This window comes from Leptinotarsa decemlineata, unplaced genomic scaffold (assembly GCF_025532065.1).
Source record: "Leptinotarsa decemlineata unplaced genomic scaffold, Ldec_3_MD MMD2_tig00004307_RagTag_RagTag, whole genome shotgun sequence".
Lineage (NCBI taxonomy): Eukaryota > Metazoa > Arthropoda > Insecta > Coleoptera > Chrysomelidae > Leptinotarsa > Leptinotarsa decemlineata.
In genome coordinates, this window is record NW_027412606.1 from 15,502,680 (window position 1) to 15,522,763 (window position 20,084).

The following is a 20,084-nucleotide window of genomic DNA, read 5'->3' on the forward strand; positions in this document are numbered from 1 at the left end:
TGAAATAATTAAAAATGTAGGCCCTTATATACCAATATAACCACTCTCGGTAATAGACCACCCTTAATGACTTTATTACCTGAATTTGGTTTACCTGTGACAATGTTGGTATGCTAATCTGAAAACCATCAAGTAGACCAGGTCAATTTGATCATTTAGTAGGTTACATCCGCAATGCTTATGTTTATGAATTTCCAAAGATTTCAAATAATTGAGTTTCCAACCTTTGCCTGCATTTCCGTATCATTTAGATTCGGGAACTTGAGCTTGCATTCCAAGGAATTGTTTAAAAAGGTCAAATCGTTTTTACCTAGTCTGAAGGACTTATCATGTTCATCATACCTGTTGTTGCTTTTAGTTGATTTTAATCATTTAGTATGTTTTTCATGGCTTATTTATCCTGGTTTATTCACAGTAGAACTGACTAGTCCAAAGAATACTGTTTTGAGAAATTTCGGCCATATTGTCCGACAAAAACTATTTCACTTGAGCTTGTAAAAGGAAATAAGATAACCTGGCATATAACTTGAATGCCATTTCCATTTTCTGAAAAATCTCGCAATTTATCTGTGTTCTTTTACCAAAATATGTTCAAGTTACAAATTTCTTGACATCTGATTGTTTTATCTGGGGTATATGAATGAATGAATGTTGTTTATTGATAGTAAATGAACATACTGAAGTAATACACGTTAAAAACAATAAACATTACAATGAACCAACAGAAGTTGTTGAGAGCTTCAACAACTTGTACGTGGTAACACAACACATATTTACATCTTTTACAATAATTAATTTAGTACACTAAACACAATATTCTATCACATAGGTTGTATATAAGTATATAAAAACAATAATGAAAATTAAGAGATTTGTGTAAAAAACAAGAAGAATAAAAGGTAAAATTTGAATTGTAGAAACAAGACAGCATCATTCAATTATGGTTTGCCAGTATTATCTTGACAATCACTCAGCGATGTGTAGCTATATTTATGATTATTATCATTATCATTATTGTATTTCAATCAACTCACGAATCTCTCTCCTGGATCTACTTCTGATATGAGCTATGAGGCTCCTTTTGAATTTTCTTATATTATTTTCACTTCTGACATATTCCGGTAGGTTGTTATAAAATTTCACTCCCAGGTATGAATAACTCCTTTGTCCGATATCTATACATAAATTTGTATTTGTTTTCTGACAAGCTTCTGGATTGTGTCTGTGTTAAAACTTTCATTCTGACCTATCTGTATATTTTTTTTAATTTCCCTATCCAGATTGTTAACAGACAAAAGATAATGCTCTTGTGGAACATTGAATTATAGACTGCTAATTTATGACTGTCGGGATGGAATCACTTGGTATTGTACTGTCTGTATTGCTTGGTTTTTTCAATACATTGAACTCAAATTTATTATGATGAAATGTGATGGTCAGGTCTAAGAAATGATTCTGTTTCTCCGTCTTTGTTCCGTAGATGAAATGTATGTTTCTATTAACGTGTGATTCCTAACACGGGTTGGACGATAGCAAGTGAAAATCGATCGTTCAGCCTGGGGCTGAACGATCGATATCGATCGGGATATATATATATATATATATATATATATATATATATATATATATATATATATATATATATATCCCGCATTTTGAAAGGTGAATTAACAGGTGTATTTTGTAATTTTGGATAGGAAGGAAAAAACTAAAAAAAGAAACTAAAAGTAAACATAACATTCGTTCCTAACAAAGACGAACAAAAACTCAAAAAAACAAATTAAATATAAAAACAAACGAAAATATAAAATTAAAATTCTTTGATATAGTCAATTACTTCCTCAAAAAATCAGGGGTTGCCTGTCACTTCTTTTATATAATATTTTTCAATTGAAGGAAGAGATATATTACTTAATCTATTTTGAGTCATCCAATTTCTACTAAAGGATTTAATTCTTTTCAATGCTGAAAAATTTCTCTCAACTGACGCTGATGCTATGGGAATTATCACAATTATAGATATAAGTTTATATAACTCAGGCGTGCAATCTCTCAAATCATTTTTAAACATAAAATTTTATAAATCTGAAGACTTGCAATTCTGAAAGGATCGCTGTACATTACGATTAATTCATTTTTCAGTTGAATAACATCGAAAAATGGATACTGAGCTATTAAGTCGTTATAAAGTTTTTGGGGAAAATCTTTGGTATAGGATGAAAATTTTTCAAACAACAACAAATCAAAGTAGTTTAATTAAAGTAAATCTTCAAATCTAACTTTCATTTGCATTAAAAAGTTGTCCAATGTTTCATCATAAATCTGTTTATAAGTTTGTCTTAAATCGGGTAAGTCTAAATTGGTTTTTCTTTTTTTCGGCGCCATCGGTTCGAGAGTTAAATCAATTGATTCGAAAATATTAATGAAAAATGTATCGTTATTCCTAGAATTCATCAAAATTTCCATTGAATTGTTTAACCATTGTTTTGAGTTATTAATATCTGTTGATTTATTTTGAAGAATAGAAAAAACAACACCGGTATGTTCAAATATTAATTTAAATATTTCTAACAAGAAACAAAACTTGTGATCATATTTAAAATATATTTGAAACCTGTCGCCTCCCTAAGACTTTGGTCGTCGGTTTTAAAATCGTCACTGTTTAGGATAAAATAAAAGACATAAATGCCACCGTGTCGATAAGCTCATTTTGGATGGTTTTTGATGTGCCCGAAAAAACGCTACCGTTTAAAAAAGTGACAAATTGTAAATCATAGTTACCCCATAACATCGAAAGTTCCTTGTAATTGCCGCTATTAATCGAATCTTCGGTTTCATCGTGTGCGCGAAGAGCTAATTCTTGGGAACCCAAATAAATCGTAATATCGAAGTCTTTTTAAATTCGACCGATTTTCCCTAAACTGATTATTTAAAGAAATTATGGCCTCTTTTTGAGCTGTATCTAGAGCTGTTGCTATATTTTGTTTGCTAAACAATTTTAATTTACAAGACGAAAATATATGCTCCTTTTGGACATTGGCAGATCAAGATCTTCAGATGATGTGGTGCTGCAGGTTTTTCTGGGTTTTCCTGCAACTGAAAAAGCAAATGCGCCACTGGAATCAATGAAGTCGAACCAGAGCGCCAATTAATTTTTACTTTTCTTTTTATTTTTATCATTATCTGTAGAATAAATTATATATACTATACTAAAAATAAAGTACTTCCTTAGTGTAGAACAAGAACAAGGTAAATTTTTTAAAATCCGAGTATCCTATTTTAGACCACGTTTGGTATTCAGTTTGTATGGAAAATAAAACACAGGGCCAAAAGAAGTTTTTCTGGTTTAATGGAGCCGATTAACCAATCGCATTTATCGTACCAACTAATATTGAATACTCGATTTTGTCGATTATCTGACGCTTCAATTGAAATCAAATTTGGTTGAGGCCTTCCCAGAGTTTTAATAATGTAAAATTTATTATCATAAGACTTAAAATTATGTGTCAGCAACCAATCGACTATATCGTCAGATTTTTTAATTTCGTCCCAACTTATCCATAATAAATGGAAAAAAAAATTACCGAAAAGTGAAAACCTTAAAACACCTTGAAATTGAAAGAAAACACTTGGTAATATTTTTCAGTCCCGGTCCATCACGGCATCCCGTCCGAATAATTAAATAAAAAACAAACGCAGTCGTACACTAATGGAGACCAACTGGAGGATAGCCTTCTCTAACGCTATAATTTCTGCAATTGAAATTACAAATCGGGACGTATGTCGCTAGTTGGATCGGTCTCGCGGAGCTTCTTCTTCTTATGGCTCTGCCTTTTCGGCAATTTGCCAGTCATCAGCTCTCGCGGAGCTTGTTTCTTAGAGCGGTCGGAGGCTTGGCTCCCTTGCAACGTATGGCATTTATTATTTCGGGTTGATGGTTTCTTCGTTATTCGTTCATGGGCGGTGCGTTTGAGGTTTGTTGATGCAGGATACAGTGTGGTACGTACTACGTAGTGAGTGGTAGTGTTTTATCGTGCATATTATGTATTTATATTAAAAATTAATGGTAAAGTAATGATACCCAAGCATTTTTAGAAAAAAATAATCATAAATATTTGTCATTGTCTTTTAATTTATTACGATGAAGTGCCTCAAATTTTATGGGGAGGCTAAGCCTCCCTTGCCTCCTCTGACGAGCCGCTGCTGAAGTTAATAGTATCAAAGATTCTTCTGAAGTGAAAAATAAGAAAATATTTATGATGGTGGCTGAAGGGTCATCCATATCTATCAAATAAAATTGAATATACAGGGTGTAACTAAATAAGTGTAAAACATTTAAGGAGGTGATTCCTCATCGAAAAAAAGATAGGATCTTTCATATAAAGAAATTTTATTGGAGTATCCCTTGTTAAGATACAGCCCCTTAAAGGGGGTACATAAAATTTGTATAACAAATTTTTTCACAAGCACTAAAAAAGTTACAATATTGAAATTAACCTGACGTTTTGTACTACCAAAAAGACGCTTAGCCAGACATTTATTTGGTTTACCCCATGCTTGTAAGGGGTGGAAAACGCTACCCCTAAAATTTATTTCCAATACAACTTCCTGTCTTATTATTTGTTTACCATTTAAAAATTTATTTCCGATAGCCTGTTTCATTCTAAACAAAATATGTCTCTTGGGTTTTTTGCCCAAAATAAACCAGTTTGCAGCAAAAAATTATTTTAGGAACAACTACAGAGATACATCGTCATAAATGCGAAAATACGAAACTAATCTATCTACTAGGTCGCTATTAGCGATAGTTACAATTAAATTGGTATGACGCTGTCGGTTTGTGAATTTTCGAAATTGAATTAATACTAATTGTGTGTTGTTGTTCTGTTCTTATTTTGTTACTTCAATAATTCACTTGTTATTAAAATGGCATACACAAATGAGGAAATGGCTGATATGCATTACGTTTACGGTCTGTCGCAGGGGAATGGGTCAGGAGCTTCTAGAAGATATGCTGAAATGTATCCTCAACGGCAGCATCCTTCACATAGAATATTTGCTCGACTTCATCAACGATTACGAGAATATGGTTCATTCAACAAAAAAACGCAGGATTGTGGTCGCCATCGAGAAGTACGAACACCACAGCTTGAGGAAGCAGTACTTAATTTGCTTGAAGAACAACCTACTACCAGTACTAGAAAGATTGCTTTCCAGCTAAATGTTGACTCTTATACCCTCACCATCTGCAACGAGTACAGGCATTGTTACCGCGAGACTTTCCGAACCGTCTTGAATTTTGCAATTGGATGATGGAAATGATTAGAAGAAATTGTGACTTTCTGAAGGCGATAGAATTCACAGAATGTAGTTTTTCTCGGGACAAGATTATTAATTTTCATAATTACCACATATGGGCTGATGAAAACCCTCACGCTATTGTCGAAACTAACCATCAAGAACAGTTTTCTCTTAACGTGTGGCTCGGAGTTATTGGGGATGATTTAATTGGGTCTCATTTTCTATCTCCTCGATTAAATGGTGAGGCAAACGTTCAATTTTTAAGAGAAGTGCATCCAGTACTGCCGGAGGAAGTTCCTTTGGGCGTCGGAAGAGATATGTTTTTCATGCATGATGGGGCTCCCGCCCATTTTAGTCAATTAGCACGTCAGCATTTAACTGAAACTTATGCAAATCAGTGGATAGGCCGAGGAGGACCACAGAACTGGCCCACTCGATCCCCGGATCTCAATCCTCTCGATTTCTCTATTTGGGGTCATTTACAGCATTTGGTTTATCGTACTCCTGTTCGCGATGTAGAGGATTTAAGAAACCGCATCATGGATGCGTGCAGGGTAATCAGAGAGACTCCAGGAATATTTGAGACAATACGTGGCTCAATGCGCCGACGTCTAGACGCATGCGTAATATCTGAAGGTAGACATATTGAACATTTACTGTGATTTCTACATATTGTGTCTTTTGTTATTAATAAATTAGTTTTGTTTATTGCCCTTCAATCGTTTGATGCAGGTACTAACTACAAAATAACAATAAATCCAGTTCGCATTTATGACAATGTATCTCTGTAGTTGTTCGTGAAATAATTTTTTGCTGCGAACTGGTTTATTTTGGGCAAAAAATCCAAGAGACATTTTTTGTTTAGAATGAAACAGGCTATCGGAAATAAATTTTTAAATGGTAAACAAATGATAAGACAAAAAGTTACATTGGAAATAAATTTTAGGGGTTGCGTTTTCCACAAAAAACGTACAACTTACAAAACGTCAGGTTAATTTCAATATTGTAACTTTTTCAGTGCTTGTGAAAAAAATTGATATACAAATTTTATGTACCCCCTTTAAGAAGCTGTATTTTAACAAGGGATGCTCCAATTAAGTTTCTTTATATGAAAGATCCTATCTTTTTTTCGATGAGGAATCACCTCCTTAAATGTTTTACACTTATTCAGTTACACCCTGTATAAAAAATGCTCACATTTTGGATAATCATAAAGTTCTTGAAGGGTGAGAACAAAAAAAGTTCTGAATGAAGATAGAAAATTTTGTCATTTATTCAATATTTTGTTGAAACTTCTTGAATATTGTGAAGATGAAGATAATCGATTACTTATAGAGTATATTAATATTAACTGATATCAATTGTGAAGTAACTAGCTTTGTCAAAATGCTGGACCTAAAGGAAAATTGTGTGATAATTTGCTCACAAGTAATCAGTTACATCAAAGAGTCCCAAAAAAGTATTCTAAAACTTTATATGAGTTTTATTATACTGGGTGAAGAGAAGGTTTGATCATCATCAGATTCTTCATAGTACTTTATTTTCTGAACAGAATGTTATTAACAACTTATTTATAATTAGAAATTATTAATCTTGAAAATCTTAAATACCTATTTTTTATAAGAAATTATTATTCTTGAATATCTTAAATACTATTTTTTTCCCAATTTATTATTCACGTGTCTTCTAGGTGTCCACCTGAGGGCACTACTGTCGACACACAACCTTGGGCGTTTATACTGACTGGATTTAATGTGTTCCTCTACCAATTTTGGGGTTACACATATCACATGTTGCCCTTTCCAATATTTAACCATATTCATACTTTGCAACGTTGAGATTATATCAGTTTGCGTTATACTTGTCATTTGGCTGCAAAAATAAAATCAGATTAATGACAAATATTGAACAATTTGAAATTCACCTCAAATCCTTTATAGATAATGTCCCTCTGAAGTCCCTCAAAATTTCCAGCAAAACCCAACTCCAATAACTCCGATAACTCAGCTTTCCTAGATCACTTAGAGGTTGCTCTGGACTGCCAACCATACCTTCCAGTCTAGTTAGCTCATAACTGAATGCTATCAATAGCTTACCATATCCCTGCCTTTGGTAAGGTGGTAGAGTCAATATACAGGCTACATTATTTGAATCTGGCGATTCTTTCTCCTGTAAAGCATTTTAAATTTCATTATTTTCTCGAAAAAATCGGTGAATTATTACCTTCGAAAAATATCCTACAATATGAGCACCTTGTTTGTCGACTTCACACAGAATGTAAAATAAAAATGGTTCCACATCAAAATATAAGGTTTTGTGATCCAAAAAAAGCTTTGCCAGCAAACACAAATTCTGGCAGTAGACTTTATGATCTTTGCCATCCACTTCATAAACGGACAGAGTTCCTTTTCGATAAATTTCTTTTCCTACAGGCTGACGCTGTGTGCATTCACTCTGAAAATTAGTTTCAGATGTTGAAGAAGAACAAGTTTGCAATAAAAAACAAGATGCCTTTCAAGTTCAAGGGTGCATGAGTATTACGAGATGGAAAATACATTTTTCGTAATTTTATTGTGAAATATACAGGGTGTACGTTAAAATATTTAAGTGACGTATTCTTGAGACAATTTTAAGGAAAAAGTCTATATAAACTAATGTCCGAAAATGCTTCGTTTCGGAGATGAAGGGTGTTGGAATTGAATTTTTTATTTTTTTTTTAAATACTTTTGTAAAAATAAGCTATTTGCACGAAATTTTGTACCCGGGGTTCTTTGACATGAAAAATAATATTTTCGTTTTAATTTCCATGTAACATTTATTTCAATAACTTTTTTGACAGTAACTTTTTAATACTTTTCATAAAAAAACCTAATTCCCACATCTTTTCACGACGTTTCGGCAAAGTCTCATTTACCATCTTCTGGTTATGCCTGGAGTAAAATAAAACTTTTCCGAAATGATTCTTGTGAGGATCAAATATATGTGGCCCATTAGTGTGAGGGAGTACAGTATCTCGCCTATAACAAGGAGTATGATGAAATGGTTCAAATAAAAGTTATATTGTTTACTTTTTTGCTTATTTTAAAAATATTTTGGAATATCAGTGTTTCTTTGAAGCGGGGCAATGCAAATCATTTTGTCAAATGGACCCCCCTCTGAATTTTTTCACCGTTGTACTGAGCAAAATGTTTTACATAAGGAGATATTTCCATTTTTCGAAAATTTTGCGACTTAAAATCTATGGATGGAATTTAAGCAGAATTATTTGAGACATGCTTACCAAGAGTGAGTTGAAATGTTGGTATGGACTGAAAGTTACATTTCTCAAACAGGAGATTTTATGCAAATTCATTAACTTGGTATTGCATGTCTCGAATATTTCTGCTTAAATTCTACTCATAAAGTTTTTATGATGGCATTTACAGTGGACTGTTTTCCTGAAATTTTCTTTCCTCCGGCAATAATTTGACGTCGTAAAATTTTCAAAAAAAGGAAATATTTCCTTATGTGAAACATAAGCCGAGAAGAGTAAATTTCTGGTGATTGGAAAAAGTGCTTGTTTTGGATATACTCTCGAATTGATCAAGGAAACCTTATGATTTGCGGAATCACATCTGATTGTTTTTTAACCTGGCAAATTTATTTCAGAATCATCAATTTCAGATGTATTTCGGCTTTCGCTAAACAACATTGTAACGTTAAATTGAAGTAATTAATTCACTATATATTTTTTTAAATTTTTATTAAAACAACGATAAAAATAAAAACAACAATAAAAATTAATTGGCGCTCCAGGGCGACTTCATTGTTTCCAGTGGCACATTTGCTTATTCAGCTACAGGAAAACCTGGAAAAACCTGCAGCACCACATCATCTGAAGATCTTGATCTACCAATGTTCTCTCTCTTATAAAACAAAATGTAGGGTATCTCCAGAGGCTCCAATAGATTCAATGCATCGCAAGAACACTTCCTGACACGACTATCGTCAAACTTAAACCAGTCCGTTTCGTCTTTGACCAAGACGTAATAATGACCAAATTCAACGCCAGAACCACAGTGAACAATGACTGCATGAATATTGTAATAGTGGTCTGCTAGATTGAAATGTTCATCTATTTTGAACCTTCCAAAGAGTTTCTTGCTTCCGTCAAAGGTTGAGTTTTGTTTGAAGATCATCAGTGTTATTATTAGATTGACTGGTGCCTGAGTTATACTTGTTTCCTTATAACAGTCAGTTAGTTTGGCACATGTTTGGCAATACAGTCGATCATCACCTGTTAAAAATTTCATTTTCAGATGATTTAACAATAAGCTTTGCATTATTATATTATATTAATGCATACAATGTCTGATTTCAATGGTATATGATAAGGTTGATTGATTAGGATCTTTGGTGTTTTTTTTTAAATGTATTTTTGTTAACAATGGTTGGGATATTATTTATATATTCAATTATCTCCATTTGCTTCTAGCTTCTGTAATTTTTTTTTAATTAGAAGAAAAATTCTCTCTGTTGTTTTTTTGTTTCATCACTAAAGAGTCCCACCATCTGGGAAATACTACCTCAATTATTTTTATGCTGTTTAGGATGGTAATTGCATCAGTTTCATTCTGCATTATTACTGTTAAAAATCTATTTGTGTTAGGGGTAACTGGCCTATCTATAAATACAGTTAAGTCGTCAAGATTTACATTATGATTCTGAAATAACTCTTTAAATGATTCCAAGTCATCTTCTCTGCACTGACCTGATGTGACAGCCTGCGACTCACGTAAATTAACTATCATAATATTTGGATCCCGTTTTTGACATTTTAACAATCCCACGATTATGTTCTCATTTGATATAACTTCACAATTTTCACCATCTTATCTCTGCACCATTTCCAGTTTGAGCTAATATATTTATTAGGAATCACACGTTAAAAGGTGACCTCGTTAGTCCTTAACTCGCACAAGTTTGTATGGGGGCGACAGCTGATTAACGGAAAAACAGATTTTAAACAGATTTTTCTCCGTAATCCGTGAATCTACTTCTTTTTTCAAGATCCTTGATTTCAAGTTACAGAAAAGTAATTTCAGTTCTGAACTGCTTCATTTCTCTCAAAAGCAAAGGGCCACTATTGAAGGAAATGCGAAATTCTTCACAGAAATATACCAATGTTTTCTTCGCAAATATTACAGCTCTGTGTTCTGATGAACCTAAACCGGCACAAGATTCTATGTGATGTTGAGAAAAGTGGCACAAATAGCACTTTTTTTCCGCAAGAACTTCCTTGCGCACTGTACAAATATTGCTCATCTTGATGGTAGACAAAAAAATGATCTTTACTCCTGGACTATAATGGTTTGAAACTTGCAGGTTTATTTTTATTCTCACTGACGGTTTTTTCAATCGGGTTTTTATTTGTTGAGTTTTTCTAGTCAGTTCTCCACTGCTAATTTATTTCAATGATAAATTGTGAGAAAACGCACTTATATTATAAAGTTCTTTATCTTTCCAATTTCCAGGCACTAAACTTGATGTAGTTATCAATTTATTGGGTTGAAAAACGGTAGCAAAATACTAACTGATACACATAACACTGTGGCCTTGAAAAATTGAAATATCAGGAAACTTGGAGATAAATAGAGCTTTGAAAACAATTTGAAGAAACAACAAGTAAACTGGAGTATGAAGAAGTGGACAAACTTCATCAATTATTGACAACTGTTGGAGGAAACTATGCACTATGAATGAGAACCGAAAGAGGTCATGATTACAAGGTAGGAGAATCAAAGCAACTTGAAGAAACTACATGTAATCCTTGTGATGCACTGTTTGGAACCTTTGGTGTAGTAATGAATATTACGGAGTTTTATCCCAAGACAAAACCGTTATTTTAACACCTCGACACGTGTTTTCATCACCAAGTGATCATCTTCAAGAGGAAGATTAAACTAAATATACTTACAATGTTATCCTTATTTGGATAGAAGTCGAGAAAAGTCTGGAATTTATGAAGTTGAATGTGAGGACTGCGATGCAAAATATTATGGACGGACAAAAAGATCTAATAAATCAAGATATAAAGAACACTTAGCACACGTGTTAGGAGCCACACGTTAAAAGGTAAAACCTCATTAATCCTTAGCTCGCACAAGTTTACTTCTGAGGGTTGTCGTTCATAGGGGTGCGACAGCTGGTTAACGGAAAAAACAGAAACAGAAACCTAAAATATGGAAGACCAGAAAAATCAGCAATCGCCCATCATATTTTGCAACAAAACCATTCCATAGACTTTAGTTCGTTAAGATTAGTTAGACAAGTTAACAACAACAGGCATCTAGATGCCTATGAGAGTATAGAAATACATGAATATTACTGGAGTTTTTTCCCAACACCAAATCGTTGTTTTTACACCTCGACACGTGTTTCGATCACCAAGTGATCATCTTCAAGAAGAAGATAAAACAGTTTTGGTGTTGGGAAAAAACTCCAGTAATATTCATTACTACACCAAAGGTTCCAAACAGTATATCACAAGTATAGAAATACGTTAACATAATAATATTATGAATAACGATGGTGGACCAATACCTAATAGTATACTATATAGCTTGTTAAAATAATATTTTAGTTATTAGACTTACATCACTATTACATAAGGACACATTGTAAAATTAATTTAAGGCTAGTAGATGAGGAAATATTGTGAAATTAATTTAAGACACTTAAGACGCAGGTACCTAGAAGAGATATCTATGGTATAAATAACGATAACATTGTGAATATATTTAGTATAATCTTCCCCTTGAAGATGATCACTTGGTGATCGAAACACGTGTCGAGGTGTTAAAATAACGTTTTGGGGTTGGGATAAAACTCCAGTAATATTCTTTACAAGTAAACCGTCTGAATATGAAGAAGACATAGGAAAACTAAATGCTATTATTGAAAATATGCTAGTTGAGTATAGATACTTTCACAAAGGAAAATGAGCTTCACACAGAAAAAACTCAAAATATGGGATTATCATAGAAATGGTAAAACACTCAAAATTTCCAACTCTCTCAATACCCCAAAAAAATAAAAACTTTTGGTTTCTGGCATTTATGGTTTCTGGCATTTATGGTTTCTGACATTTATGGTTTCTGACATTTATGGTACAGACAAAAATTTTGAAACAACATAATATATCATACCTTTCAACTGTTATTTGCCATATGAGCATTGATTTGACATTTGCAAAATACAAAGCAAAAACAAAATAAATGAAGGAATTTTTATGGCAGAAATTCCTTCATCATAAACAAGATATATTGAAGGTAGATGATAAAATGTTCAGAATGGGTTTTTTTACCTAGTAATACATCAAATCTCTTCAGGAAATATATTTCTTCATCAATACTTTATTTTTGTTTCAGACTACACCAACAAATGAACATTAGGAACTCCCTTTCCCTTCGAAGTTTCTACAAACTGTGAACGATCTTTAAAATAGCTTTTAATTAAATTTATAGTAGGTTAAGTGAACCCGATGAAGTTCAAAATTGCAACTAAAATTGGATAACTAATAGTATCAAAAGCTTTGGAGAAGTCTATAAGTGTCAAAGCAGTCGTGTTACCTTTGTCTGCAGCTTCGAAAATATCATCAGTTATTTTCAGTTGTACAGCTTTGTTCTTTACGAAATCCTGACTGGTTGATTGGTAAAATATTAAAGGAATTTAAAAAGCATTTGATTTGATACTATTTAGATATTTTAGGAAGAGCCAGTATTTTAGAAATCTTCCAATGCTATTATTGAAAATATGCTAGTTAAGTATAGATACTTTCACAAAGGAAAATGAGCTTCACACAGAAAAAACTCAAAATATGACAACTGAAAGGATTATCAAAGAAATGGTAAAACACCCAAAACCTCCAACTCTATCAATAAAAAAAAAGAAAAGTGTTGGACCCCAAAAAAAATAAATACTTTTGGTTTCTGGCATTTATGGTTTCTGACATTAATGGTACAGACAAAACTTTTGAAACAACATAATAAATATATCATACCTTTCAACTGTTATTTGCCATATGGGCATTGATTTGACATTTGCAAAATACAAAGCCTAAACAAAATAAATGAAGGAATTTTTTATGGCAGAGATTCCTTAATCTTAAACAAGATATATTGAAGGTAGATGATGAAATGTTCAAAATGGGGTTTTTTACCTAGTAATACATCAAATCTCTTCAGGAAATATATTTCTTCATCAATACTTTATTTTTGTTTCAGACTACACCAACAAATGAACATTAGGAACTCCCAAGATTATCAAGAAAATGAATAGCAGATGTTTATTAGATTGAAGTCACTAAATTGTGTACTGGTATTTTATAATTTATTCAAATAAAACATCTCACAACTGTTCTGTTTAAGGTTATCGAAAAAAAATGGTTTTATTTGAACTACATTGGTAGAGCTTCTTAATAGAGTACACTTATTGAAAAATCCAGAGGCAATATTAGAGGCAAAATTTTCTGGAACAATATACTTTCTTTTATAGAATTATTTTAATGCATATCATAAAATAAAATTTTGTACTCACCATGTGATATCTATAACTTTTCTCTAATCTCATATATTTCAGACAATATTCACAAATCCAAAGTTTACTTTGTCGCCCATAGTCTTCAGGATAAGGACTAAAATACCAAGTATCAATTTCAAACCTGCCAATTTGTATCTTATCTATATATTTGACTTTTGTAATTTGTTCATGTTCTTTTTCTAGAGCTGCTGTAGTTGGGTCCATTTCAGCATACCTATAATGGAAATACACTATACTCTCTTTGTACTTAACATCTTGAGAATATGATCATAATCGAGATCATACTACAATTGAAATATCTTTTTTTAGACTCCATTTGTAACATCTGAATTCTTTTCGCAATAAAGTTTAGAAAAAGCCTATCACAAAACTACTTTTCTGGTTGAAACTATAGGGGCTCATGAAATAAATCCAATTATAATTTGTGTAAGGATCCTCAGAGATCATTATTCTAGATGATTTTCAATAACCAGATTTAGATTTGATGAAAATTTGATGATAATTACAACAGTCATATGTTAAAAAAAATGCTAAAGAAATGAACTTTGAACATTCAAGCTAGTCTCGAATATACCTACACAGTAGGCTGAATGGACTGATGCCTATCAGAAAACAACTACTCCCCTGGCTAATACCACGAAGGGCGTTGGATTAAATTTGACAGGCGTCAATGCAGGAATCTTCACAGAAAATTTCCTGCATATGCAATTATCAATACAACTGAAAAGAGTCGACCTTCAATTTTGGAACGGGCACACTTGCAGACCGGTTTCGGGCTCATTAGCCACTCATCAGTGCAAAATAGTGGCCATCATCGACCGAGAGTCAATGATATTCCATAATTGAAAATCGGAATTCTTTCAGAGTATTTCATTCCACTTCCTAAGTTGGAGCGAACAACAAAATGTCACTCCATTTAGTGACCGAAGTACTAACCAACTGAATATCAGTGGGCTATGCTTGAAGACTGGCAGTAAACAAATCTAAAGAAATGAACTTTAAACGTTCAAGCCAGTCTCGAATATACCTACACAGTAGGTTGAATGGACTGACGCCTATCAGAAAACAACTACTCCCCTGGCTAATACCAGGAATCTTCACAGGAAATTTTCTGTGAAGATTCCTGCACTGACGCCTGTCGAATATAATCCAACGCCCTTCGTGGTATTAGCTAGGGGAGTAGTTGTTTTCTGACAGGCGTCAATCCATTCAACCTACTGTGTAGGTATATTCGAGACTGGCTTAAACGTTTAAAGTTCATTTCTTTAGATTTTTTTACTAAAGTCTTCAAGCATATCCTACTGACTAATAAGAAAGTCATAAATCAAATATCAATAATGAATTTACAGTAAGGTAAACATACCTTTTGCCAACCACTCGAGAACTTGGGTAACTTACATTCTGAACAATAAATAATTTATAGTTTTTTTTTACATTTATTATGAGTAAAATCTATAATGAAAACCTAATTTATTAAATATATTTAAAAAAATTAAATTTCAATCTATATTTTTTTCAAAAAAGTTTGAAAGAAATAAATGACTATATACCAAAATGCACACTTCTCCGACAGAATACTAAAATATTTCAATTACCAGATTATCATCATTATGATCAACATTTGTTTGAAGGTGGCTGACAATGTTTCATGGTGAATTTCATTAGTTAGAACCTCCATTGTCTAATATGATATAATATGATTTGAAATCCCCTAAGACGATTGTAGATACTAACAATCGAAATGTTGTGAAGTAATTCGGCTTTTGATATCATTTGATTTTTATTTCATATAAATTCAAATTTTTTATTGACCAGTTGGGTAAAAATTGTACATATGGCAAGTCATAATTTTTATAGTGAACAATACACCCACAATATATCATATACATCATATTCTTTTCAGTTAACAATATAATTATGTATCAGACATACACGTATCAAATTCACAATATAGAGACATTCAACAGTTACAATCATTCAGGAATTATTCGCAACTGTAGTAATATTTGTCTAGTAAGAGATTTTCAATGCTCCTATTCAACAACTTGTCTGTTTTAATTTGTGTAATAGCTGACAGCAGCACATTGTAAAGGCTGACTGCATTATATAGTGGTGATTCTTTAAATTTCGAGCTTTTATGTCTAGGCACCTTCAATAAATTTTCATTACGCATTGGATATCCATGACGATGAGGTTTTTTCAAGCAGTGACTCGTTTTTTCTAGCGTAGTTCACACATTCATATATGTATATGCAGGGAGCTGACAGAAGCCTTTCTCTAATGAGTATTGGCCTACAACTTTCTAAGTATTTCATATCAAATATCAGTCTCACTAGTCGTTTCTGTAATACAAAGATCCTGGTGAAGTTTTTGCACTTCCCCAAGACATTATATTGTGAGAAATGTGTTAATAAGAAGCCATTGGATAGTGGAAACTCAGCAGACTTGACCTGCTTGAACATTGCTTCATCTGTTTTATTGCAAAATATGCTTTGTTCAATTTACACACAATTTACACTATCAATATGCAAATCCCAAGTCAGTTGTTCATCCAAAATCGTACCCAAAAATTTACCAACAGTTACAACATCAATATCAAGTGAGTCGCATATGTGATCTGGAATATTGCTCCTTCTGTTATAGAATCTCATAGAAACAGATTTGGTAGTGTTCAAAATGAGGTGATTAAGTTGATTCCATTCTGATACATTTTCAATCACAAAATTAATTTGTCCTATCAATATTTTGTGATCTCTTCCTCATAGGGCGATAGTCATATCTTCAGCAAACATTGTGATTTGACAATTTTATAAGTGTTACGGCAAATCATTAATAAAAATAAGAAATAATATAGGTTCGAATATCGATCCCTGGGGAACACCTGAGTTTATGTTGAAAGATTTGGATAAAACATCATCATACTTCACAACGATGTTGCGCTTTTTCATGTATGACTCTATCCACTTGACTAGGTTTTGTGGAAGTTGGAACATCGTCAACTTCTCCATTAGCAATTCTGATGAGACCATATCAAGACCCTATTGTTCAGTTTTCAATTTTTTGCTTAATTTTTATCTCATTATTATTTCATTTCAGGTTTTTTTTGCTTAATATAATTGTTATTTTCAGCCATTAATTTTAATTTTTTTTTTAGGGATTTCAAATCATATTATATCATATTAGACAATGGAAGTCCGAACTAAAATAATGTTCTCTCGAGAATTATAGCTGTGAAACTAGATAAACCCAATGAGTTTGTTGAAAACGGAATTGTGTGTATCTGGTAAGAAATCCAAATTTTTAATCTTGTTTACAAATGTGATTTTCCCACCATTTATTGACAATACCCATCTTCCAAAAATTAATATATTTATTTTCAAATGAAAAAAAAAATAGAAAGGATCCAAACCTCACACAAGCTTACTGTGAGTAAATTAATTCATATTTAAAAAACGGTTATTTGAAGAAACTAATGAAGCATTAATCGAGATACCTAACCTCTGAACCTCATGAGATTCCGAATTGGTTTTGATGAAGACATGTGAAATGTTTCACAAAGTGAAAATCTGCCAAGAAGATACGTATGCCCAGCTTATAGTATGGAGGAATTTCGACTCCCACATAATATCAGAGGTGATAAGAATTCAACTACTACAGCATAATCAGCTATATTCAGCCTATGGATTCTTGATATATAAAGTATAGTATGAAAAACTGAAATGTCTAAAGGAATGATTGAACAATTATTCATTTTCTATATTTTATATTACTTTGGAGACACTCATCTGATTTTTATTTGTATTTTGGTCAATAGTGCATGCAGCCTCTTTGTTTTATTACTGAAGGACAAATTGTTGGCAATTTGCAAAATATAGAATCAGCTGAGGAGAAGGTTTCTGGCAGTGATATTATAAGCCCCCATACCAAAAGAATATTAATGAATACTAATAATCATTAATGTGATATTTTCTTGTTGATGCAAAGATTTCATTTCTTGCTGAATTTATTAAGAATCATTTCAACTTTTTTCTTGAACTATATTTATATTGATAGTTTTGATCTTGAAAGATATTGTCAACCCTCTTTTTATAGGAATGAAAACTGTCAGAATAAATTCAGACATTGTGTCTGGTATTAAATACAATATTCTTACGTTTTCTGAATGTGATTGATTTCATCATGTCTCCGTTTTTGGTTACGTGTAATTTTTCTATCGGAATTATCACCTAACATATCAGCAATCACTGGGCGATCCTTCCATACTTTCATATCCATAGAAGACTTTTGACCACTTTCCATCATATTGAATCTCGAAGACATTATTCTTCCTCTTGGAACCTATATTTGAATTTGTAATGAATGATCTCATTTTGTTTCTGAAATAGAAAACTTTACCCATTCATCCAGTCTCCGATTATATCCTTCATAGTGAACATAATACTCATATTGCCTTTCCAAATCATTATAGCGAGATTGAATTATTTCCGCTGGATCTGAAACAAATTTGTCAGTAGGTAGGTAAGGTAAGGGAAAATCAAATTATATTAGTAAACATAACAAAGAGGTTATGTTCGGTAAAATGAAAACTTACGCCAAGAATCATCGGATCTTCGTACCAAATAATGTTCACCAACGTCCAACGGCTGTTCTTCAGTACTCTCACTGTCCTCATCTTGTTGCAAATTGGGTTTGGATTCGCTTTCCGATTTTTTACGCATTTCATCAACAGAAACATGTATTTTATGAAATTCAGACATACCTACCACTGTTGCCCCAATGTAAATATTTGAAATGTCAATTTTCAGTCAACCAATGGCAGGGAATTATGATTCAAATAAACCAATGAAAGAATTAACTGGTGAAATGATTTAGGCAGTTACACATCATTATGGACTCTGAGCAATTGCTGAATTTACTTATCTTTTACATTATGTACCCCAACAGGGCAACAGAACTAATAGTTTCTTCAGGTTTTTAGAAGCTATAATGAAACTAGTATTACGGTTTCGTTAACTGTATAGTGAAAATATCACAATAAAGTGTTGTTTGTTCATCTCAAAATATGCCAAATTTCCTGACTATTTTTTCCCATTGAAAGTATATTTATGATGTTCACTTCAAGTCTTTAAAAATCAATTGAACAGGCTACAGCGTATTTGAAGCTTTTCTTCACCTTACCATTTTCTTTATAAGTGCCAGATTTTTTACATCTTCTTCCTTTACATTTCCTTTATATTCATTGAATATCCGTGTGTTGTCTGGGATATTAAGTTTTTATACAAAACTTATGGAAAACCGGTTTCGGTGAAAATCACTGAAATTTCAATATGACGCATCCTGAACAAAAGTTATCATAGCGCCAACTCGCTGAACCCCGGCGTTTGGATTCTACAGGGTTAAAGTTTGATATTTTGACGATTTAAAAAAAAACAGAATTTCATTTTCATCATATTGATCTGAATTTTTATAATGAAATAGTTAGTAGACAATATGTGTATCAAGAAGTTCGAATGACAAAAGTTTCTAGAAAGAAAAAATTGGCGGGTATACAGAGGGTTAAACTTTGTTTTTTGTTATTATTATCGAACTTATTTCGAGAAAATATTTGTGCTCATTAATCTGAATCCAAATAAAGTTGCGGCGACGATCCAAAAAATATGGAGAAGGGATGTTTCGGAATGATTTTGAAATGTTTACTATCTGTTTATTTTCTGACCTAATGTAGATAAGTCATTCTTGATCAAAAAGTTTCACAGTGCCTACCTCACGAATGCCAGGGGTTTAAAGTATAGTTTTCATTGATTTCTCGAATAATCAATAATTCCTTTGTAACGTAAAATGATATTGTTTCCTAGACAAAATTCGAAACATTTCAATGACAAAATTATCCTGAAAATGAGAAAATTTGTACTGCGTTTTCAGGCCTTTTCGGATATAAATGTTGATATATGCAATGACATATTATTCAGATAAGCCTTGTTTTTGTTTTTATAGAGATGTAATGGATATTCTATTTATGTTAGATATGTATATTGTTTTTTGTTTGAAAAATATATTTTTTTATTTATCAAACGAAAGTATGAGGAACCGTAAATAGGAAAACAACAAACAATGGCACAGATCTTGCTAGTATCGAGAGACATTCCTTTCTTCTAGAAGATATTTCCAAAGAATTCCCACCCAGATCAGTGGAATTGAGAGAT

At 32.4% G+C, this 20,084-nt stretch overlaps 2 protein-coding genes and 1 long non-coding RNA gene across 6 annotated transcripts in view; 2 read left to right on the plus strand and 1 right to left on the minus strand.

The window, feature by feature from the left end:
- Window positions 1–20,084, plus strand: part of pip (heparan sulfate 2-O-sulfotransferase pipe) — a 530,582-nt gene that overhangs the window by 227,904 nt on the left and 282,594 nt on the right. The window lies entirely within an intron of this gene.
- On the minus strand, window positions 6,823–18,673 carry mof (males absent on the first). Its single transcript, XM_074179041.1, has 7 exons — window positions 18,473–18,673; window positions 18,277–18,374; window positions 18,035–18,219; window positions 13,879–14,095; window positions 7,525–7,755; window positions 7,226–7,470; window positions 6,823–7,173 (listed from the first exon to the last, which is right to left on the minus strand). The coding sequence occupies exons 1-7, from the start codon at window positions 18,636–18,638 to the stop codon at window positions 6,954–6,956; spliced, it is 1,362 nt and encodes a 453-aa protein (XP_074035142.1). The 5' UTR covers window positions 18,639–18,673; the 3' UTR covers window positions 6,823–6,953.
- LOC141483939 (uncharacterized) lies at window positions 9,861–13,885 on the plus strand. Of its 3 annotated transcripts, none has more exons than XR_012466376.1 (3): window positions 9,863–11,069; window positions 12,711–13,466; window positions 13,566–13,885. It is a non-coding gene; the product is annotated as an uncharacterized lncRNA (long non-coding RNA). The 3 variants fall into 3 exon arrangements; XR_012466377.1 differs by having other exon boundaries at window positions 9,866–11,069; window positions 12,711–13,189; XR_012466378.1 differs by lacking the exon at window positions 12,711–13,466 and having other exon boundaries at window positions 9,861–11,069.

Excerpts from the sequence above, each read along its gene's own strand:
- mof (XM_074179041.1), bottom strand. The coding sequence starts at position 18,638 with ATGTCTGAATTTCATAAAATACATGTTTCTGTTGATGAAATGCGTAAA. Across the intron at positions 18,220-18,276 it reads ATCGGAGACTGGATGAATGG|GTTCCAAGAGGAAGAATAAT; the intron begins GTAAAGTTTTCT and ends ATTCAAATATAG. Across the intron at positions 7,471-7,524 it reads TTGTAGGATATTTTTCGAAG|GAGAAAGAATCGCCAGATTC; the intron begins GTAATAATTCAC and ends AATGCTTTACAG.